The 24,478-nt window shown below is 38.9% G+C and overlaps 1 protein-coding gene across 5 annotated transcripts in view; it reads left to right on the forward strand.

Annotated features, from left to right (window-relative positions):
- Nucleotides 1-24,478, forward strand: part of LOC114157055 (serine/threonine-protein phosphatase 2B catalytic subunit alpha isoform) — a 97,025-nt gene that overhangs the window by 36,740 nt on the left and 35,807 nt on the right. For all 5 annotated transcript variants that reach the window (XR_003598080.1, XM_028037747.1, XM_028037749.1 and 2 more), the window contains exons 2-4: nucleotides 4,829-5,029; nucleotides 23,183-23,307; nucleotides 23,870-23,981. Coding sequence is in view for 4 of the 5 variants with exons in the window: in XM_028037747.1 (XP_027893548.1) it covers nucleotides 4,829-5,029; nucleotides 23,183-23,307; nucleotides 23,870-23,981 (438 nt within the window). In the remaining variant the exon portion in view is untranslated. The remainder of the gene's footprint in view (nucleotides 1-4,828; nucleotides 5,030-23,182; nucleotides 23,308-23,869; nucleotides 23,982-24,478) is intronic.

Here is a 24,478-nt window from a genome sequence, read left to right on the forward strand (position 1 = left end):
TTATCCTATGTAGGTAATCTTTAATAAAAATAATTTCTAAACAACTGATGATTTAAAAGTCTGTTATATTCATTCTTGAATCACAATGATATTTTTAACCTAAATTTACAATATAACTCGTGTTTAATTTTCTTTTTTTCTGTTTTCAGAATCTTGTAAGAAAGTGCCTTAATGCTGGTTTAAATAACCCCAAATTAGTCACATAGACAGATCTGGCTACTGTTGATCAGCCTGTGGGAGCCACATACATGACAGTTTACTTAGAGCTTTGATGTTTAAGGAGAGAATAATTATGCCCATTAAAGGGGCTTTTATACAAACATCAGTGTGCAGAACGTCAGCATGCTCTGCCCCCTCTGACCGTGCATCAAACCATACTGCAGCTGAACGCCATCCGGAGCTGGAGCCAGAAACCCCTTATGGGTCAAAACCACCAACAAAGGTGGGGTTGATATGAAATATAATGAACTGAAAATAAACCTGAAAACATAAAAACACCAGTCAGAACTTGTTAAAAATAATGTTACACAGTGGTGTTCGGTGTGTTTGTGGTTTTTACTTGACTTTTCAGTAAAAAAGTCAAGTAAATGTCTAGGGGTATGATTCTCGCTTTGGGTGCAAGAAGTCCTGGGTTCCGATCCCGGACGAGCCCCCAATTGTTACGACTGGCTCAAGGTCATAACAAAAACGGGAGACCATGCAGTGGTTAAAGTGCATAAAGAGGAATATTTATTAACACAAACAACAATGGATTGTGAATGTCAGTATCAGTGGTGTAATGCAAATGCTTGGATGTGATGTATGCGTGCATATGGAAGTGCTGAAGTGCAAAAACAAAGACAAACTCGAATGTACAAAAGGAGGGGAGCTGAGGCCTGGCAACAAAACACCACAAGCATCAAGAGCAGAGTGGACGCCAAAGGCGACCCAGAAGGTGGAGACGGCCAGGTTTAAATGCTCTGTGCTCCAAATGAACAAATCAGCAACACCTGTAAAGGGGAGGAGCACAAAGACAGACAACATGACACCTGCAACCCAACCCATAAGGCCCAGAGCCGTAACAATGACACTATAGTCTTTGTCCTCACTGCACTTTTTATTTTAGCTATCCAAAAAAAGCTATACCAAGTTTAGTTAATTCTAAAACTTGGTAAAAAATAATCTTTAATGTTTCACCTCTTATGCATGTGGGAACAGAGTTTCTGATGAGATGAACTCAAGACTTTTCTAAATCTGAGATTTGAGATAATAAAATACTATGTTCGAAATCGCTTTCTGACTCTTGACATTTTCAAACAATACTTTCTAAATCTCCAATTTCAGGAAAATACTTTCTATGTCCGAGATTTTTAGAAATACTTTCTAAATTTTGAGATCCTTAAATGTGAGATTTCAAAAAGAGTACTTTCCAAATCTGCAAGTTTTAGTAGTAGTGTCTAAATCTGAGATTTTTTACATAAATATTTTCTAAATATGAAATGTTAAAAACTCTTCTAAATCTCTGATTTTAAAAATGAAAAGAAAGGCATTTTCAAATCTAAAGAATTTGAAAAACTACACTTTTGATTCTTCAGTGAACGTTTGGGTAGATTTTTATCACAATATTCCTAAACTATACTTTCTGTATTGTCTGTATTGTTTTTAAGAAAATCATACAGCAGAACATGTGCACCTGAAATGCACCAACTAATTAGACCAGAATTAGCCAGTTATGTGATTTTTATTTTTATTTTTTTAAATGATTGCTCCTGATTGGTGATCGGCAGATCCAAAAATTGAAATCTGTTTTCCTTTTGTTTTTGTTTTTCCTCGCTTGTTAAATGCATCAAACATTCATACATATAATGTTCATTTTGCAGGTTAACAACTAGTACGTTTTCAATAGTTTATTTATATTCTGCTGTCCGGAAATCTCCTTATGCCACTCTAATAAATATTATCTTCCAGCAGGCGGATACTCAGGGTTATTTTGGTTTCATCGGGGGTCATAACCTCTCATATTTCATAAGTCAACCGTCTCATGTGCTCATCAAAATTGCAATTAAAGGAAACGGGGCGGAATACAAACTCTTAAGAGATTTTAATACTTTTTACTATCGTTATTTACCCCCTTAATTTATTAGAAATGCCTGTAACTTGAAAGAAAATAAGCTGATAATGAATAGTTGAGTGCTTTAAAATGGAAAGTGTGTCAGTAAAACATATTCAGTTCAGTGTGTTTGGACTCTTAAGTTGTTAAGTTTTCTTTGAACGACAGTCACTCAGAAGTTAGTGTTCATACTGATTTTCTAAAGATTTTTGACCAGCTGTCGTTTGTACTTTGCAGGAAAAAGGCCCAACAAGTGTTTTTAAGTTTAGAGAGCATTCACACTGCGTCTCTTTAGCATCTCAGGGGCCTTAACTTGTAGAGATTGTGCTCCTCTAAGGAGTCCAAAGCCCAGCGGCCCCGGCCCCGAGCCAGAGTTGTGCAGCAGGTGCTCATAGGAGGCCAGATCTGGGCCTTGGGTAATTCTATCCAACGTGGGGATAGATCTTGATTTGAGAAAAAGCCATTTTGTAAGACATTTTTTCATTCTCTCTAAGAACATTCAGTGTAATGTGACTTTAAAAGGAAGAGAAACGGTTCTGTTTATCCCCCTCCTTAAGCATTTGGGCCACTAAAGTGCATATCTGTGACTGTAGAGAGCTTAGCATGGGATCCAGGATGCAAGCGTGCAACTTCATTAAATATGTAATTCAACGTGCATCCGTGTGGAAGTTCAAATTACTGCAGCTTAGATTGCAAATATTTTCTGTCAGCAAGCGCACTGTGACACAGATGAAGCGCTGATGTGATTACATCCGATCTCACCTTTGGGAATGATAGTTGTTAACTACACAGTATTTGTTACTCACTTCTCAGACATCCTTGAGTTACAAGCTGGGCCCGAGTGACACGAGGGACATTTTTAAACACTTTGACATATTTTATTGGAGTTTTATGTGACAGAATAGCACAAAGTGGCAAAATGATGTATGCTTTTTTAAATATGTTTGCAAGTAAAACCTGAAAAGGATTGCATGCATTTATATTCACCCCATTTAATGCTGAGACTGCTTAATAAAACCTAAACAGCTTTCAGAAGTCACCTAATTAGTATAGTCCCTCTGTGTGTAATTTAATCTCAGTATCAACCCACCTGTTCTCCGACGGCCTAAGCAGAACTTCGCCGTACAGCTAAGCCAGATCTATACACCCCAAAGAGCTGTTTCCCCTCAGTCCAGCTAAATAAAACTCATTTAGAGTACCAAATGTGGCAAAAACTTCCAGGTTTTGATCAATATCTGCTATAGGAATTGTGTTATTTACTAAAAATTACCATTTTATTTACATTTTTAGGTTTTAAAATTAAGAAAAACTCCTAAATTATGCAAAAAAAGATGATAAAAAAAGTTTTTTTTGTAAAAACATATGACAAGACTAACAAGAACAAGAGATATTAAAAATATTACTGCTACATTTATTGATAGTGAAGGTAATTATTCCATAAAAAACAAGCAAAGAAACTGTTTAAACTTGCGTTTATCATATCTTGTTAAAACTTCAAAAAGGAAACTGGAGTATTTATTAATAACGGTAATTATTTATTTACTTTTGAATAAAAATATTTTGTTTATGTATTGCTCTACAAAAAAATACCAATAATAAAATACATTAAAAAATTAAAGTTGGTACTATATTCCACAAACTAAGACCAAGGCTGTTCCAAAATATTTGTGGCTGTAACTGCAGTAAAAGGCGGCTATATTTATGTATATGGCACTCTTTGTAGGTTTATAAATAAGAAAGATAATATCATAAATAATTTTCTTTTTACTTTTCAGTTATGCTCCACTTCTAAAACATAAAATCCCAACAAAGTACATTTTAGTTTACGCGTGTTTTATATGTGAAAAACTTTAAGAGGAATGAATACTTTAGCATTTATTGATGAATAATGAAGTTTATTTAATTAAAAATATAAATTTAATGACTTTGAAACAACAGAAAAAGTGATTGTTTTTTATCTGCTGGTATTATTAAAGTGCATTCTGCCTCTCGGCTGTTTCGGTGCATCTGTTGCTTTTAAAGTCGTGCAGTCGATCTGCAGCACGGTCCTTTAAAAGCTCTTATTACTGACAGTAATAGACTGCCGAGGATTTGATTAGTCTTAATTTTTTACGATGCCATCAGTGCTCTCAGGAGTTGAATTAAATTGAACTCCTTGGACCCAGCAGCAGGTCTGCATCTGTCCATTACAAACGCAGAAAACACGGCGTGTTCGCACGGCGCACACATGAAAGCCATGCGTGTTGTTTAGGCTTCGCCCTCGGGCGAGCGGCTTTTTATGTAAGTAAAACAACAGATGTCTCGGCTCTCTGATTCACTGTCAGAAGTGCCATCTCATTAGCTGTGAATATTGCAGAGCAAATCTGCGGCTCTGTCATAAATATTGAAAATGAAATGAGTCACGGATCACAGCGGCGGTGTGCTAAGTCGTCTCCGAGGGTGAGCTGAAAGCGCAGCGGTGACCTCCTGCAGGGAGTCGAACCGCGGGGAAGATGGAGCGTAACTGCTAATCAAACGGCTTAAATGTCGCTCCTCATCAACGCCGGTTTATCCTCACGAGTCTTTTGTTCGCTGAAATTCATGGCTCTGTAAATACGTTATGAAAGGATATGGAACCCATAGCGCTTCCATACCCGCTTAGGGTGGTTTTGTTGCTTTGTTGTATAATTATTATTGTTTGTTTTGTTTTTCTGACCCTTCCCTCTCCTTGCCCTCTCTCCTCCTCCTCCTCCTCTGCAGCTGTCCCCTTCCCCCCCAGTCACCGGCTGACGGCTAAAGAGGTGTTTGACAGCGACGGGAAGCCCAAAGTGGATGTGCTGAAAGCTCACCTAACCAAGGAGGGGCGCGTGGACGAGTCGGTGGCCCTCAGGCTCATAGGAGAGGGCGCTGCCATCCTGCGCTCGGAGAAGAACCTGCTGGACATCGAGGCCCCTGTGACAGGTCAGGAAAACACCCGAAATGAGCCCCCCAAATAAATAAACACCAAATCATGAAGCCTGATCAGCAAATATTTAATTTACTTTTGTAAATAAGTGATTTTTCCTTTTACCTTCTCTGCCATGAACTACACATGCAACATTTTAGTTAAACAAAGTCATTTTTTGAGGTGAGAGGATCTGTAAATCATTGCTGAACACATGAATAAATAAATACTAAAATAAAAAGACTCTTCCATACCCGCTATGGGTTGCTTTATTGCTGTTTTAGTTGGTACCAGTTCAATCACGTTACGGTGCCATGCAAAAGTAATTTTTCAACTTATTTCCTTTTTTATTTTATTTTATTTTTTTTTTTGTACCCCGCCAGGGGGTCTTTTTGTTGGCTCTAGTGAAAGTAGAAAGTAGGCTGACAGGAAAGTGGGAACAAGAAGGGGGAAGACATGCGAATAATGTCGCCGGGTCCAGGAATCGAACCCGCGACGGCTGCGTTGAGGACTCAAGGCCTCCAACATGGGTCGCGCTATCTCCTACGCCACCACGGCACGCCCAAAATATTTACTTTTTGTCAGCCATGTGTTTTATTGGGATTTTAGGCGATAAACCAACAGAGACCAGTGCGTATTTGTGAAGTTGAAGGAAAATGATTCATGTTTTTCATAATGTGCAGCGCTACTAATAAGTTGTGTTAAATTAGTCTCATTGGTATCGGAGTAAACGGACAAATACACACTGTGCTTTTTAGGGTTATTTATAAAAATATTGGAAATCGTGGATTATTTTTCCTCCCACTTCAAATGTACACAGTACCTGTGTGTTGGACTCGTGACAAAATGTGAAAAAGTATGAATACTTTCATAAGGCACCATGGATCACTGTATCACCCTGTAAAACCTGTTTTATTCTGTTATTCAGTCAGGAAAAGTAACTGCAGTTTCGTGTGTTTGGCAGTTTTATTTTAACGGCTGTTTTACTTTCATTTTCAGCTTTCAGTTCTCTGTTTCAGTTTCCCATTTGGATAGCTTTCTGCTTGCTTACAGTGATTGCCAGTGATTTAGATTGTTGACTGAAGCTGTTTTCACATCAGAAAATATCTGGATAATGTGCAAAGAAATTTGCTTTGAACTTTTTTTTTTCCCCCTCTCACAGTCTCTGTTCACAGATGCACTTCACAGCTGGAGATTTTCCCCATGAGCTGCTTTTTCTGTGAGAAATGCAGCAAAGTGACACTTTTATAAAGGGCACAATAGGACACGATTAGGGCTGTGGACCACAATGTTGTGTTTACAACCAATTTTTCTTTTCTTTTGTGTTTGAAGATATCAAACAAGGAATGCAACATACACAGGTCTGGCTGCAATCACTCAAAAATGCTCCACAAGATTAGATTTGATTAAAGCAGCGGTAAATTATGACCTGCTTATCTTGTAGCTGATGTGTGACTTTGGAAGTTAAATTACAACATTTTTACCCATATTAGCTTCTTTTCTTTTGCTTTATTTTCCCTGTTTTTCAAAAAATAAAGTCACAAATATCCATAACTAGCTAGCTCTAAGTGTTTTGTATCCTAATTAACCTAATTATGGCCTTAATGCCAAACATAGGCTGTGTAATTAGCCGTAGCAGGCTTGTAATTGAAGCACAGATGTTTTCTTCAGTTTCACATCAGAATATTTGAAGTTATTACATTTTTAATAAAACTTTCACTTACTATTAGCTTAGAAAACTTTTAAAAGTGTTTTTTGTTTTTATGTTCTGTACTGAAAATCACATTTTCAAACCTCTGATGATGGCGACCAAAACATTTATTTGTTTAAACTATTGGTACCAACTCAAATCTCATTTGGTTCAAAAATGTCGCGACTCAAATCAGGTTTCTTCAAAGAGTTGCTGTGGGAGGAAACGAGCTCCTGTAGCAGTCAGTCTTGCAACAAATCTAAAGAGGCCTCTGACTGAAGCCTGTTACTATATGATAGTTTCATGACTGCTATGACATGCTAACAGCTCATTATCTATTCCACACTAGCATTTCCTGGATGACACCATCAGTTGTTGGCAAGGTTTGCTAATCCACCTCATTTGCTTTTGCCGCTCCACTTTAATTGGTGATATCGTTAGAAAAACTGGTAAAGACATGGAGTCGGGCATGTGATCCTTAACCGTTCTGATCGATGGAAGAGATGGATAGAACTTCGTCCTTCTCTCTCTGCTCTTTGGTGCGGCTTTGCATCCAGTCCTCAACCTCCTCTGGGACTCGGGGTCATAGTTCAGATGGTATCTGATCCTTTGAGATGCTAATCAGCCGCTCCAAGTTGTACAAACAATACCTCGTCATTGCCACGGTTACGCATCACTACCAGCTGTCGAAAAGCAAAAAAAAAAAAAAATCAAAAGGAACAGAGTTACTCCAACATACTGCTGTTCTAGAATAAGTTAAAAACAAAACAAAACCCCCCAAAATAATAATTTATGTTTGACATAAACAAGATCACAAATATGTTTCATTGCTTATCTTGTTTGTTTGTCATTTCAGAAGGTAGGAAAGTTAGATCCTCAGAAATCAGAGTATTTGTTTTAATTTTGCCATTGTTTTTTAAGTAGCACATTAATGGAAAGTTGAGTGGAAGAAAAAACTATGGCAGAAATAAAAAAAAATACTCTGATGTCTGAAGATCTCTTTCTGCCACAGTTTTTTTCTTCCACTCAACTTTCCATTAACATGGTTGAACTATTGTGAGTTACTCAGCAGTATTCCCCTAGATTGCGGTGAACATTAAACTTCATTTTAATAACACTTCTGTATTAAATGTTTGTTTCATGTAGCATAATTATCCAAAATAATAAAGTAATACACTCAACATGTTTAAATGTTTCATTTTTTGAGCTGATTTACTGAAATAAATGAACTTTATTTCATTAATATTGTGATCTAGATGCAGCTGTGAGTGCTGCTGATGCCATCAGGTGACAGATTTGTAAAGCACATCCAATCCTGGTCTCAGGTTAGCTGGAATGACGTCAGTCATTGTTTGCTCATACACCAAGAGAGCCTAAATGTTCATGCGGTTGTTGAACAGTAGATGCACTCAAGCCTGCAAAATGTTGACACACAGGAAATGCAAATAAGAGTCTAGTCCTTGAATTAAAACACTTTAAGTAAAAATCTTTGTAAAAAGAAAAAAGAAAGTAGAAGTGGTGATATCTGTTTTAGCTCTAGAAATGATGAGATTTCTCTCATCCAGAAGTTGAATTTTAGTTGTTTTTTTGTATTTTTTTAATGAACACGGTGCCTTGGGGTGGCTGCTGATGCATATTCATGCATCCACTGCAGCTATTGTTGTCCTTCTGCCTGGTCAAGTGTGCTGCTCCTCCATTAGACTTTCTGATGAGGCCTCTTTGATGTTGGTGTAATCAGAGGCAGAGGCCTACTCAAGGGATCTATGGTAACCCATCATTTCCTAATACCAGATCATTTCCACAATATGGTCCAGAGAGGCCCCGTGTTCGCATTAGGCAGGAAATGCACTCACTTAAATTCATGAATGCATGACCCTTGTGTGCCTCCAGTGCTTATGAAGGCCACCATGATGGGGGGGAAATGTCTCGTCTGGCGGTTTTGAGGCAGCGACGATCAACAGAGAGATTAAAACAAGCTGCATTCTGGTTCTGATCCGTGTTTACGGAGGTTGACGTGTGATGAAACAGAGCTGGATGTGTAATCATTCGGCTTTTGGCGACTGGAGCTCACTGGCTGCTGAAGATAAACACCTCCGGAGGCCGGATGGAGGTTGGATGGAGGTTGAATGGAAGCTCGATGGAGGTTGGATGGAGGCTGGATGGAGGTTGGACGAGCTGGGCGCCAGATTCACTTCATTCACCAGAAAATAACGATTTAACTAGTGAGTGAGGAGAGAACTGACTGAGGGCTGAAAACTAGATGGATATATACGGCTTTCATCCATTCATCTTTCTTTTTTTCATCCAGCCATCCATCCAACCATTCATTTGTCCATCCATCCATTCATTCATCCATTAATATTACTTTCATCCATCCAACCATCTGTACATCCATCTTACTCTTATCCATCCATCAAATGTTGTTGTTGTTGAGTTCATTCATGTTTATTTCAGAATTTAGCAACAAAAAGGGTTTTTGAATTAAAAATGTTTCTTTTGTTTTTGGTGTGTGTTACACACTGTGTAGATTGGATTAAAATGTGACTAATTAATTTTAGACCCTGCCATTAACCAGATAAATAATTTTAATCGAGTCCCACCTCTCATAGAAACTTCACAAATTGCAAGTTTTAAAGGATTTCCGTTCCCTTTTCCACATAGAAGACGTTCCGTTTCCGGTCGAGCTAAACATCGTCCGATTCCAGAAACTTTTGGAGCGATCGCTGCATCCCTCCCAACAACCTGATCTTGAGGTTTTGCTTTCATAGACACATTCTGCTGACCTTTTCCCACCGGTCGTACTGTCTTTTTAAATTCTGCAAAACCGCGTTGTGAAGTCGTCATCCGTTACGATGTTTTATTTATTTATTTTTTAAGATTTCACTACAATTCAAGTGCCGGTTGAACAGGTGAACCTGCCTGCTTTTGTTGTGCTACACCGAAACGCCGGACAGTTTCTGCTCTGATCCTGAGGAGCAGGCGTGTGTGTGTGTGTGTGTGTGTTCATCGGCGTGTGCATGCGAGTGCAACGGCAAAGCACTTCTTGCCCTCCCACTCAACAACCTTGTCTCAACCCCTCTCCCACTCATTAGTCTTTTTCAGCGAGGGCTTCTCTGCTGCTTGTGCTCATTTTCCCGCTGTGTTTACCTCCGTTGTTCTCCTGTTCTCTTCTCTCACTCCTCCTCTAACTTTCTCTCTCTCTCCTTCCCTCTGCTGCCCTCCATTCCAGCATGACACATGGTCAGCAAATTAGTATGTAAATATTTATCGTGGATGCAAAGCACCATGACATGTCAGCTATCTCTCTCTCCCTCTCTCTGCTCCTCACTCTCGCTCAGTCACTTCCTTGTTGGGCCAGATGGCAGGTGGGTTTTTTTATTTATTAATTTCTTTATTTTTTTGAGAAGGGAGGAGTGTGACAAACGGTGCTGGCTAAGGATGCTGAATACAAGCTGCTCCCGTGGCCTTCGCTCCTCTCTTGCCATCACAGGAGCTCCTATAACCACATCACCAGGCAACGGCAAGCTCTTACATTCCTCAGTAAGCCTCTGCAGAGAGCCGGCTCCACCGTGAACACGCCTCCTGTCTTATTAAAACACAATAAAACACGTTTCCCCACAACTAGTAATACTGTTTTTATGAAATCTTATGGTATTACTGCACAATGGACTCTAAAACATCCGATCCACTCGACTGCTCTGAGATGTGATGAGGAAATACGAAGACTTTGATTGTTAGACTTCTGTAGAAAAACCTTACTTTAGACCTTGACGATGACAGTTTAACAAATGCGCAAGTTGAAGCATTTTGCTCCTGTTAAATCGCATCTGCAGATTATTATGCAACACTTTTTCTTCCCATCATCCAACCTTTATTTCATCCATTTATTATTTTTTCTTTCATCCATCCATCCATCCATCCATCCATCCATTTATCCTTAAAATAATTTATCGATCTATCCATGTTTTCTTTTTCTCTATCATTCATCCGTCCGTTACATTTTCTACTGTAAAAACTGGGGAAAGATTTTTTCTTAAAAAATCCCAATTTGTTTGTAAAAACTATGAAATTTTGATAGGAACATTTTCATTTTTCTTCCTGTGGATGTAAAGGGACTTATTCAACCTTTTGTCATTTCAAATCAACTACCTTAGCTCTAACTATTAAAGTGTATTGTTTAATTTCTGCTTTTCAGATTGCGCTCACAAGCACGGCAGACAGACAGACGTTCCTAAACAGATTGTAAGCTCCGCCTCTGCCTTTGCATAACGCCGTGCCGTTCGGGATGTGGGCTCTCAGAGAGAGGCATCATAAAACCCCGGGTATTGTTACTGCGCCCCGTCTCAATCAAAACACGATCTGGCACAGCCGCTCAATAAGCTTGGCCTTTCGGAGTGGCCTGTGTAGGTTCTGAAGCCAGGTTGTGTAATGCCCACCACCCACTCAGTAGCTGCTGCCCGCCGATACGCTGCTACTCAGGGGGAATCACTTCAGCACACAAGCAGGAGATGGCCAGAACGAATTGTTTCTCACTCCAGATAATGTACTCCCACCTGCTCTTCTTATGTGGGCTTTGCTTCTCACCTCGTTTTTGTGTGCTGTGTGACAAGAGGGAGGGAGGCGAAGCGTGTCTGTAGGTGTACTGGAGCAGAGCGATGGGGAGGGTTGTGTGTTTGCTGCTGATGAAGTGGAGTGCCGAGCTGGAGGAGGGAGCCGCTGCTTGTGTTTGACTTCCATCGATCAGCGGCGTCCACAGATGCATTGACTGCAATTCAGAGCGACCATCAAATCAAGTCTTTGGCTAGAAATTGAACCGTCAGCATCAGCTTCTCATTTCTTATTGTCCCCTAAAGGTCAGCTTCATGTGCACTTCTCACCACACTGTTGGAAAAAATCGCCATTTTTAACGTATTGTTCTACATAAATTCTTAAAACAACTCCAAAAAATTTTCCTGGACGATAAATTGTCTCAGACGTTTTTGTGGTAATATTGTTATTTTGAGACCATTTTCAAGTAATATAATGTTAATGGCATAATAATGTATTCCCAAAGATCAAACAACTTTAAATTGTAATGAACATTTAACACTGGAATTGGAAGAAATTTTAAATATCCAACAAAACTGAAACAACAAATAAAAGTATTTATGAAGTCTATTAAGCACCAACTGGAAGACTTTTGCCTTGCAGTTTTTGGTTGAAGAGAGAAAAACAAAACGTAATCCAAATAAAAGTTATTACGGTTGTTTTAATTTAAACGAGAAAGGTAGTCAGCAATAAGATTTTTCTTACCTGGACAATGCTGTATGGTGAACTGGTATGGCTGAAGGGCGAGGCACCAACGTAATATACGGGCATTCTGATGCTGCTTGGAATGCATCCACTTCAGAGGTCTGTGATCAGTTTGCAGAGTAAACTCCCTTCCTAGGAGATAATATTTTAAAGAGTCCAAAGCCCACTTTATTGCAAGTCCTTCCTTTTCTACTGTGGAGTACTTTTTCTCCCGGTCAAAAAGTTTTTTACTTAAGAAAAGGACAGGTTTCTCTTCACCAGCTTCTCCCTGAGCTAGCACTGCTCCAAGACCAACATTTGAAGCGTCCACTTGAACAATAAACGGCTCGGAAAAGTTAGGACTCTGTAAAACAGGAGCTTGACAAATCAGTTTCTTTAAAGATTGAAATGCATGTTCACAGTCCTCCTTCCACATAATTTTAGAAGTAGACCTTTTTGTCAACTCAGTCAGAGGGGCTGCCAAAGTTGAGAAATGGGGTATAAATCTTCTATACCACCCAACTAAGCCCAAAAATGATCTCACTTGCTTCTTTGTTTGAGGTCTGGGAATCGTTTGAATGGCTCTTACTTTTTCAAGTTGTGGCTTTATCTGTCCATGGCCAATAAGGTAGCCCAGATATGTTACTTCTTCTTGTGCCCATGCACACTTGTTCACATTCAGAGTGAGACCAGCATTCTGGATCCTTGCCATTACCACCTTTAGATGTTGTAGGTGATTCTCCCAAGTTTCACTGTAGATCACAACATCATCCAGGTAGGCAGCAGCAAACTTTGAACAGTCACTAAGAATAATGTCCATCAACCTTTGAAAGGTAGCTGGTGCTCCATGAAGACCAAATGGTAGAACCGTGTAATGAAATAAACCCATTCCTGGAATCTGAAAGGCTGTGTATTCCTTACAGGATGGATCTAAAGGCACTTGCCAGTAACCCTTACATAAATCTAATGTTGTGATGTATTTGGCTTTCCCCAGTCTTTCCAGTAGCTCGTCAATGCGTGGCATGGGATAAGAATCAAAACAGGAAATGCTGTTTAACTTTCTTAAGTCAGAACAAAAACGTAGTTGATTTGAGTCTTTTTTAGGAACCAACACAATGGGATTTGACCACTCACTTCTTGATGGCTCTATAACTCCCATTTCCAGCATCATCTGGACCTCTTTTTTCAGTGGATCCATCATTCTTTCTGGAATCCGGTAAGGCTTAAGACGAACAGGTGTTGTATCTTTCAAAGTTATTTTGTGTGTTATAATTTCAGTTCGCCCAGGTACATCTGCAAACAGGGATGGAAAAGACTGTTTAATCTCACCCAGCTGTTGCCACTGATCAGGAGTCAGATGCTTAGGAGCCTTTTCAGATTTGGTCAATTCTCTGCATGGACTCATTTCAGCTTCCCCATCTTTCAACACAGCACTGTCTTCTGGCTGAACATCTTGTACCATCAGGATCTGCTTCACATCCATTTCTGGAACATTTCTTTCATGATACTCCTTTAATAGATTTACATGAAGCAGTTGCTTTGACTTTTGTTTTTCTGGACAGATAATTTCATAAGTCACTGGTCCTGCTCTTCTAACCACAGTGTAGGGTCCTTGCCATTTAGCAAGCAACTTACTTGGCCCACTGGGCAAGAGTACTAAGACTTTCTGGCCAGTCTTCAGCTCTCTTTCACGGGCACGTCTGTCGTACCATACCTTTTGCTTATGTTGAGCCTTCTCCATATGATCTTTAACTTGTTCTCTGTACTTTTCCAGGTTGTCTCTCATCTGAAGTATGTAGGAGATGATGTTTGTTGGTGAAGCCGCTTCACTGGACCCTGATGCCACTCCAGCCACCCAGTTCTCCTTCAGCATGTCCAAAGGGCCTCTAACCTGTCTTCCATAAAGCAACTCAAAAGGAGAAAAACCAGTTGAGGCTTGTGGTACTTCTCTGTAAGCAAACAAAAGGAAAGGCAACCATTTATCCCAGTTTTTGCCAGCATCATCAATAAACTTTCTCAACATTTGCTTTAATGTACCATTAAATCGTTCTACCAAACCATCAGTTTCTGGATGGTATGGAGTAGTCCGAATACCTTTTACACCCAGTTGATCATAAAGAGTTTTCATCACCTGTGACATGAAATTGGTACCCTGATCTGTCAGAATCTCCTTTGGGATACCAACTCTGGAGAAAAGGTCTACTAAACACCGAACAATGTGTTTAACCTGCAGAGAACGTAATGGATAAACATCTGGATATCTGGTTGCATAATCACAGATGACTAATGCATATTTATAGCCATTACTGCTCTTAGGTAAAGGACCTATGATATCCATGGCGATTCTCTCGTAAGGAACACTCATTATAGGTAATGTCTGCAACTGGGCACGGTCTGAAACTTTAGTAGGGGCCACCAGCTGACAGTCATGACATGTTTTGCAGTATTCAACTACATCTTTATATAATCCTGGCCAATAAAAACGTTGGGCAACACGATTATAAGTTTTTGCCTGTCCTAAGTGCCCTGACCACGGTATAGTGTGACCCAAATGCAGAATTACTGAACGGTATTCTTTTGGCACAACAAGTCTGGGTTCATCAATGTCTGCTAGATACAAAAGTTTATCCCTTATAATGAAAGGCTCTCCTGCTAAACTTTTAAACTCAGCAGCACTCTCTTTTCCACCATCTTTATATGCTTTATTAAAGAGAGGTTTCAAAGATGGATCATTTTCTTGTCTCTCTTTAAAGTTATTAGGAATTTTCCACTGGAAATCAATACATGGAGTTAATGGCAATGCAGGTTCAGGGTGTTTTGACCTGCTTTTGTTCCTATTTTTCTCCTGTCTACACTGTCGTTTTGATTTCCTGATTTTATTTCCTACTTCATACAGATCATCATCTACATCTGGCAGAGGTTCTAAACCCTTTTTCATGGAACGTGTGGTGACAGCACAGGAAGAAACCACCGAGTTTTCTTGAACCAAACTGTCTAGGATTGGTAAATCTTCTCCTAGGATAACATCATATGCTAACTGATTCAAAACTCCAACAGTCAACATAAAAGCTTGTCCTTCAACATTAATAGTGACATCAGCAGTTGGATACTCTTTCTGACATCCATGAACACAAGTAATGTTTACCGGTTTGTTAAAGTTAGGCAGTACATTACTCAACAAGGATGATTTCACCAAAGTTTGTGAGCTACCTGTGTCTGCAAGAGCTTTTACAGCTTTGCCATTTATCACCACATCAACTACAAATGAGACCATACTTTAGTCCAGACTGTGTATACTTCTTACCACCCCTCTTGTCCAAGTTGTCAGCCTTAGTTGCACCTGGAGGTTTTACCTCCATAGACCTTGGTCTCTCAGTCTCTCTTGACTTAAAAGGTTCTCTGTGAGCAGCCAGGTAACGTTCAGCCAGGTCTGCCGCTTCTTCTCCAGTCTTTGGATTGTTCTCCTTCACCCATGTGCGGACGTCTGGTTGAAGCACACGAAGATACTGCTCCAAAATGATTGTTTCCCCAATCTCTTCTTTACTCCGACTGTCAGGCCGCATCCATCGCTTGTAGAGTCCCTTTATCCGACCGTAGGTTTCACGTACACTCTCCCCCACTGGAACACTGATGCTTCGAAACCGGAATCTGTAGGTCTCTTCTGTTACATTAAACTTAGACAACACAGCAGCTTTAATAGCGTCATAAGAGTCAGATTGGTCCTCATCCATTCCAGCATATGCCTCAAGGGCTTTTCCAGTCAATAATGTGACCACTCTAGCAGCTCATTCAGCTGGTTGCCATCCCCATGTTTTAGCAATGCGTTCAAAACGTATGAAAAAACTTTCAGGATCCTCACCCTCATTAAAGTCAGGTATTCTCGGATCACCTCCACGGGTTGGTTCCACTCTTTGTGCTGGAGCTCCTTGTGCTATATGCCGCTGGGGCTGAGATGGAGAATGAGGTTCAGCTTGGTAATCAGAGGCTCCTTGGACTTCCTCTGTTGCAGACAGCTGAGACAGTGTCCTAGTCTCTCGCTTTGGGAAAGCTGCTTCTGTAGAAATGCCAGTCTCGATAGACAGCTCATGTTCAGCATAAACATCACCTCGCAGTTTTGGCATGTTACTGCGCAACTGTTTAATCTGATCAAACAGTATTGCTTCTGTTCGTTTAGAACGTCGCATAAATTCTCTTATTTCATCAAAGATGTCAGATTCAGAATGTTCTTTACTCACAGCACCAACTGTGGTCTGCTTAGGCCGCACAACCGGTTCAAAAATGTCTTCACCAGCCATGGCTCCTTCAGGTAATGAATCCGGCTCTGCTGGTCCTCCGCTTTGTCCTTCTTCCATCTCAGAAAGGGGGCTTTTCTTTGTCCCACGAGTTCTTCCACGTCCTACTCCTCTCATTTAGCCTGTCGTCTTCCTTCATTCACAGGCGTAAACTATCCCACTTCTGACACCACTGTTACACTGAGAGGTGTGGTGTGGAAGAAAAAACTCCTCAAAGTTGGCTGTAGCATAAACAAAGGTGGTTTATTAGGCCTCCTTCAGCACAGCATGGCTCACAGACAAGACAAAATGACATCTTCTCAAGCTTTCTCCCTCTTTTGGCTCAGCCAACAGTCCTCTTATATACTGTTGTCCCCACCTTCTCAATTAACTGCCCAGCCAATCAAAGTCCGGCAAACATGGGCCTTTCTATAAAAGAGCTGGGTTTGAGGCGGGCCTCCTCTTTGGTAGGTTCCAAGATGGCCGCTACAAGGACACACCCAAAAGGTAACAAACATTTCACAAACAAAAGGATCACATACACATTCTAGAATTTAAATGTTACAGAAAATATTATTGCTTCTTAACACATGCGATTAATTGATTTATTGCTAATTGTGACAGACATACATGAAGCTTCATAAAATATATGACTACCTTTTCCATCAACAGTATCTGTGGCATTGTGTGATGCTCATTTATGTCCTTTATCAGGTCAGAAGCAGCGCAGGTTAGTGTTTTCTTTTTATTTTGTTTGGTTTGGTTGACGCTACCATTATTGAAAGGATCCAAATCCTGGGATGTTTCCATGGCAATAACCAGCCTTAACGCCACAAAAACCTCAGGTAAAAACCAAGATGTGAAGCACAATGCATCGTTGTCGGGGTGAATCCTGTGACAAATGTAGTCGGATTATACTAAATTAGTGATATAAGTTGGGAAAAATATGACTATGCTCACAATTAGAAATTATTTTTGATTTTTTTGTGTAACTTGATGCAAAGCAGGTTGGGATTTTAAAGTATCAGTGGTTTAAATGCTTTTAATGTGATTCTACAGTAAGTGTAACAGTTTTTAGACTCCAACTCCTTCCATGGCGTTGCTTATTTCAATTTTTTAATTTCCGTGTCTGTAAAATGAACAAATTACATGAGAATTAACTTGAAAACATTAAGTTCTCTTCTCCCAGTGTGATATTACAAAGAGCGAAGCGATTCGAAATGGTTTTTTGATGATTCAACATTTTTTAATTAAAGCCACAGCTTCATTCTTATCCTTGAATTTCTCAAAAGATCTAATTAAATGTTGCGTTTCCCAAGTTTTCTTTACAGACGTTTTAAAACCGTAATATAACAGGATCTGGAGTGTATTTGTGAGTTATGTCTTTATATTAGAACTGCAACATTTCAGAAAACATTTAAGGATAATAATGTGTCTGGAAATTGGAAGAACAATGTCTCCACCATTCCCCATGACTAAATACGCTGTATAAGCCTGTCACAGTAAACAATTGATCAATTGATCAATTGATTGTATGATGAATTAAAGTGAGCTGAATAATTTCCATTCTGATTATTAATATTTTTAAAAGACAATTTTGTTTGCAGAGACTTTATATTTCATTTATGGTTTTGGTTTTGTGTCTGTTTTATATTTCTGTTTTATTTATTGTTTTTGTGTCTTTTTTTTTTTTTTGGTTGTGTTTTATTTTGGATATTTAAAATGTCTTCCAGTTCCAGTATTAACTGGAAGACATTTCATACTGTAACAAAATTAAAAATTTATTGGTCTTTGAGAGGGTGGACTTTATGACGTCGTTATCGTTACTTTAAAGTGCTTTCAAAATATCAATATTGTCATCTATTGATGGACAATTGATTGGAGGAAGTTCAAACCATCACAGATATTAAACTGTTTAGTCTCCAGTCAGAGGCTTATTCAGATTTGTTGCAAATTGTTGATTTTTCTGAATCTAATTTATTTGTTTCTAAATTGATATTATTGACAAACGGTATTAACGCCTGTTGCACAATTGAAAACAATATTTTTGTCCCTTTTTTAATGTTTTTGTAAATACAAACAGTGAAAGGTCAGAGCTGTTTTTAAGAAAATTAGTATTCTTGGTATGTCTGATGCAAACAAAAGAGAATTATTATCTCGCCTAGAAATGCATTGTTTGACTCGATTTTTTTTTTCTCGCTGCTTTTAAAAATTACACATTCAATGTCTTTTTTCCATTAAAGCAATTTCCTCTGAAGCTTAACAACAAGTCTAAAATAGGCAAGTGGTGCGTGTGTCGTGGACGCAAATGGAGAGGAAATGAAAAGAATGACGATATCTGCAGAAATCAAACGGAAAATAATAAGGTTCCTTGAAGTCAGTCCCTGCTGTGGATTTAAACGGCGTTACATTGTGGGTTTAATAAAAGACGACGGGTAAAGCAGAGGTTTACGATGCAGTCAAGGAGAGAGGATTCTCAGAGCCGTCTCACGAGTCTCATAACTTGGGATAATTGCTCTTGAACGCTGTCCTCCCGCTTCGTCTAATTGGGTATCACAGCGTCGGTTTTTCTCTTTTCTACCTGAGTCTAATTGTGTTTCTTGCTGTGAGATTCAGTTCGTAAAGCTTTGAGAAACGCAAGTTCTTTTTACAAATTGCAACCAAATCTGTTAACGCTTTGGGAAACGTCCCAGTTTCTCCCTTACGCGTTGACTAGATGACCTTAAAACGTGGAGATATGAAGGATCAGCCTCTTGGTTGTTGCTGTTGTCTGTCCAGCTGGTCCGTGAATAAATAGAAATAGTGAAAGGTCAGATCATGATTTTAAGAAAATTATAAATATTGTTTATATATATTTATATTCAGGTGAAGATTATTACATCGCTCAGGGAGGGAAAAGACTTTTTCTAAAGTGGTTGCATGAACTGGGAAGGCTTTATTTAGATCTATTAAATGTAACTGTTGTTTTCAACACTAATAAAGATGACAAAATGAGTCAAATTAGCTGCTTCATGAAAGACAGAGAGCCAAAATAACAAAGATTTACCTGTTTAAACATTTAACTGACTCATGACTGAGGGTCAAGTTTATAAGTTTGTAAAAACAAGAATAGCACTGCTTCTGTTTTAGTAAATATATGTTTAGAGCATAGGTGTCAAACTCAAGGCCCAGGGGCAAAATCTGGCCCGCCGTGGCTTTTTATATGGCCCCCTGGATTCCAGATTACATCAATAAGTCCTTCCAGTTTTTCACAAATCTGTAAAATTCACACAAAATCAACAAATTTCCAATTTTTGTCCTGATTTTACTGCAAATGTTCTCAAAATTGGTCAAAAACATTGAATCCGTAACTGATACAGCGAGTCACATTTCACATCATACATTAGCGCAAATATTGTAAAAAAAATCCTTACAAGCATTACTTAATATTCACCAAAAAATCTGTAATTTTGACTCCAAAATACACTAAAACAATCCCAAAACCCCGTAGGAACAACTATTTATTGATATTTTAATAGTTTAATTGGTTTTATCAATAGATTCTGGCACAACCAGCCCTTTAAGAACATTCAGATTTTTGATTTGGCCCAAAATAAAAATGAGTTTGACGCCACTAGATTAGAGCAAGGGTGTTCAAAGTGAGGCCTGGGGACCATTTTGCAGCCCCTGGATTAATTTTGAGTGGTCCCCGACCTCAATGCAGAGATAAATTAGGACAAAACTACAACTTTTAAATTAAAATCCACTGACAAAAATGTCACGTGGAACAAAATGTGCTCATATTTTCAAACCTTTTTGGTTTCCTTCTACTTTCATAGTAAATTTAACACATCTACTTTTTGATTTGTACTCCTGTGTGAACGGTTTACGACCCCAAAGCGACCCGCATGCGCGGCAGAAGAACGTCGACGTCACCCAGCAGCGCATTGATTGCAGAAGTATTAACGGATAAAATGCTGACCGTTCAGACTGCAAACGCTTTGAGAACAATCAGATCGGATTTAGTTCCACTTAATGGAAGCGGCACAATTTGGATTTAGTGACTGAAAACCTACAGATTTTCACTTTTATACAGTTAAATTTATATTTACAAAAAAGTTAAGTACATTATTTGATTCTTCATTTTGATGGCAAGCAGTGTTCATACAGCCGTGGCCATAAGTTAGTACATCCTTTTAGACATGTTTATGTTTAAATAGATAATAAACAGTAATCTGGTCTTCCTGGGGTTCTTGGGTAAATTTTACTTTCAATTATTTAAATATGATGAATGCATAACTCCACTTTATCATTATTATCTATATCAGAAAAGCAGCAAAAAAAAGCAGCAGTGTTAGAAGCCTCAAGTATTCTTGTTGAACAACTTGGAAAAATCTTTGAGCTGCATAAAAGTGAAGCAGTTCTCTCTTGTTTTTTTGAAAGTCTGATCACAGATCAGCTGTTTGGGGAAGTGAAGCACAAACAAAGCTGATATCAGGGATGCTGAGATAACATTTGTTGTTTTGTTGTTCAAAATAATTCAGAATATAACAGATGACAAAATCAAACATTGAAGTCGTTACGCTTGCAGGGAGCATATGTTGCTCTAAAGTGTCTGATCGTTTCTGTGTTGATGCAGCTGCAGTGAAACCTCAGATTGCCTATGCCAAGGTTACCCTATACCATCCCAAAGTGCCCCATTTGGATGGTGATTATGGGCCACTCTGTATATATTTCCCACAGAAATATGTAGGTTGCCAGTTTTTTATCTTCCATGCTCTCTTTCACTGAGATGATCCAGATGCTTCTGAGCTGAAAGCAGTGCAACTTTTCCTCCCATCCTGGATTCTGTTTGCAGAAAAGGAACGTAAGAATCCATGCATATTTACAAATTAAACCAAATTATTGGGGGAGGGGAAACCATAAGGTGATTGGCTCTTGGTGTGCAGTGAAACATAAAACCAAGGTGAATGCACCACTGTATTTACTTAGACTGTTCCAAGAACTTGCCACAGTTCTTCTGAAAATGTAGGGTGTGCCTCTTTATTTTCATGCGATCCCAGACGGACTCTGTCCTTATAAGTTCATAGGGCCATACCATCTGTTGCAAGGCTTTTCATGACACTGCCGGAGATACTTTTGTTATTGCTTCAGTTCTGACGTTATGGCAGAAGTAAACAAAAGTGTCTCATGACTTTTGTGGTATCAGATGTGTGAATGCCTTGTAACTTTTAAGTGATTTTAACCCCAAGCAGCTTTTTTCTCTACGTTAACGGAGCTGCAGTTGTCATGCAGCAGTAGGAGAAATGTCTGAAAGTAAAAATTATCTCATTTTTATTCTTTTTTTTTCATTCATATGCAGCAGTATTGGCTTCCCCTAACAATTTAGATTAGTTTTTCTTTTCTTTTATTAATTTGCAGCTCTGCTTAACACTTCCAGACCAAACGTATCGCCTAATTTGTAGTACCGTAACACCGTAATTCTGAAAAATTGCAACAGTTTCTGAAAGGGGAGACGTTGCGCTTTCCAGCCAACATCAGGTTATTACTGTGATTTCACTCCAGTCATAGCAGGAAGTGAAATTAATCTGAGAAGCGCTCTTTTAATAGATGGTAAATTGTTAAAATAACTTGCTAGGAATGAAAGTTCCAGTTGTTATGAATAAACGGGCAAATGTCATTATGCAGGAATAAATCATCTGACAGATGAGACAAGCAGATGAAAAAATAGTAAATTTTGGGATACCCCACCCTTGCACTGACCTTTTATTGTATCTATAAAACTGGCAGCTGTATGAAAGGCTTTTTAATCAGACGGTTTCATATGCAGCCTGACAGTTGGCGCTGCTGTAAGCAGCAAATCTGCTCTGGCCTTGGCTGCTCCCGTCTCCACAGGGAGTAATAGAGTATAGAATCTCATAATGTGATAGCAAGCTGATCTGGGGTGAATCACTTGTGGTAGCCCATTTCTGACGCAGATGTTTTCATCCCAGAAAGCTCCCCTGGTGGTATTTAACAGCTGCCCGCTCTGTTGTTAGTAACTGTACGTGTTATGTTGAGCAGCCATGATTGCACTGGGATTCCAGGTAGTAACACACTTCACCGTTAACATTGGCTCCGTTTTCTGTCGGTAATCGCTGTGACGAACAGAATTTGTATTCAGTTAACACACACACACACCCACAAACTTGCATGAAAAGTTTAGAAATCAATAAAATTGATATCTGTTCTGCTGTCTCAAAGAACAAAAACAACATACGTTTAAGTAAATGCAGAACAGTTACAGTAAAGCATTTGTACAGGAATGGAGATGCATTGTTGAAAATAGATTTGTTGTGAATTATTATTATTTTATATAAACTAGGAAGATTCCTAAAGCTGGTGCTTCCAATGTGTTTAATTCTGTTAGTTTTATTTCTTTATTTAAAATCTTTCTGTAAATGATACCATTGTATTTTTGTCTAAGCTTTTCATACTGAGACAATCTCTTGCTGACTGCACTGGACATGCAATACTTCGATGTGAATCATCCCACATTTCTTTACTTTTCTTTTTATTTTTTTTTTTTCCCAGACATACTGGACTGTAATGTTTTAAACTTCTGAAGAAAACTTTTATAATTTTCAGAAATCCTGAAGAAATGTCAGTCACGGTCATTTCAAAATATTTCTGCTCCTTTGAATTAAAAGCATTTGGAGTGGATTTGTACAGTACTGGACATAAAAACTAAATGTCATATCTAGCCTGAATGAAAACAGGAACAGCAGCATTTAAACTAGAGTTTATTTTCTCCTCAAATCTACGACTTCAGAAACCTTTCTTATTTGATTCTCAGCTCCTAACTACCAGATGAAAACCGTTGAAACATACCAACACTCTCTCACAATCTTAATGTTATTTTCATCCATTGCCAGCCTTTATACTGACATACTGTTGTCTTCTTCCTGACATATTTCCAGTTTGCGGAGACATCCACGGCCAGTTCTTTGACCTAATGAAGCTGTTTGAAGTAGGAGGATCACCAGCATCCACACGCTACCTTTTCCTTGGGGACTACGTAGACAGAGGGTATTTCAGTATTGAAGTGAGTCTGTTTGTTATTGTTCTTGTGCGGCCGTAATTGAGCATGATGCTCGCCATGTGTGTGACAGAAGCTTGGTTTATTAATAGCTTTCTCTGATCGTAGATGAAATCAGGCTGCAGATATTGCAGTGATAAAACACTTTTATGATCGTTTCAAACATAGCCTGGATCGCAAATGTCACAGTGGAGCTGAGGATTATTTTTAATATTCCACAAAATACATGTTTGAAGTATAGGACTTTATAACCAATATATATGTTTATTGCGGCCATATCTCTGGAAATGCTTTGTTTAATAATAAAAAATACATGTATATGAAATATATTTATACTGTGTGCTATTCTTGTCTGGCCAGGTGTTTCATTTGAATGTGATGTTTCATCTTTCTGTGTCTTGCAAGCCTGAAATGGCCACAAAATGTGCTTCATTAATATTTCAGTATGAGCAGAGTCACATGCATTTCTGTGAGGCTGACGATGTTTGACATGATAGCTTTTGATTTAGCATTAGGAAAGATGGAAAGCCAACTGTTCTGCTCTTATTTTTGTTCTTTCTTGTTGCAGTGTGTGCTCTACTTGTGGGCCTTAAAGATCCTATACCCCAAAACACTGTTTTTGCTGCGTGGGAATCACGAATGTCGACATTTAACAGAGTATTTCACATTTAAGCAGGAATGTAAGTAAATTATTTTAAAGTTTTTTATTGTTCTGAATGCTTCTTTGACAATATTTGGATGAGCTCATTTTGGATATACAACTATCTAGAACTAACAATTACTTGAAGCCATGCTAGCCACTAGCCTGAACCAAGCTAATGACTAACAGCTACCTGGAGTCAGGCTAAAAGACACCTGGAGCCATTTTACCCTAACAGCTACTCTGATCTACCAGCAGTCCAAAAACTGATTTACATTGATCCAGAGTTGAGCTAACGGATAACCTAAGTTGATCAAATAGTTTTCAGGAGTCAATCATACAGTCACACGGAGCCAAGCTAGCAGCTAATCTGAGCATGGCTAGTCAAAGCAGGGCTTACAACTAGCTACAACAAAGTTGAAAGTTCCTGTAAGCCAGATTTAGTTATTTTGGAATTAGATAAACAATTACTTGGAGCCAGGCTTTATAGAACCAGGCTAACAACGAACAGCTACTCAGAGTCAGGCTAAAAGATAC

The sequence above is a fragment of the Xiphophorus couchianus genome, chromosome 14 (genome assembly GCF_001444195.1).
Source record: "Xiphophorus couchianus chromosome 14, X_couchianus-1.0, whole genome shotgun sequence".
Classification (NCBI taxonomy): domain Eukaryota; kingdom Metazoa; phylum Chordata; class Actinopteri; order Cyprinodontiformes; family Poeciliidae; genus Xiphophorus; species Xiphophorus couchianus.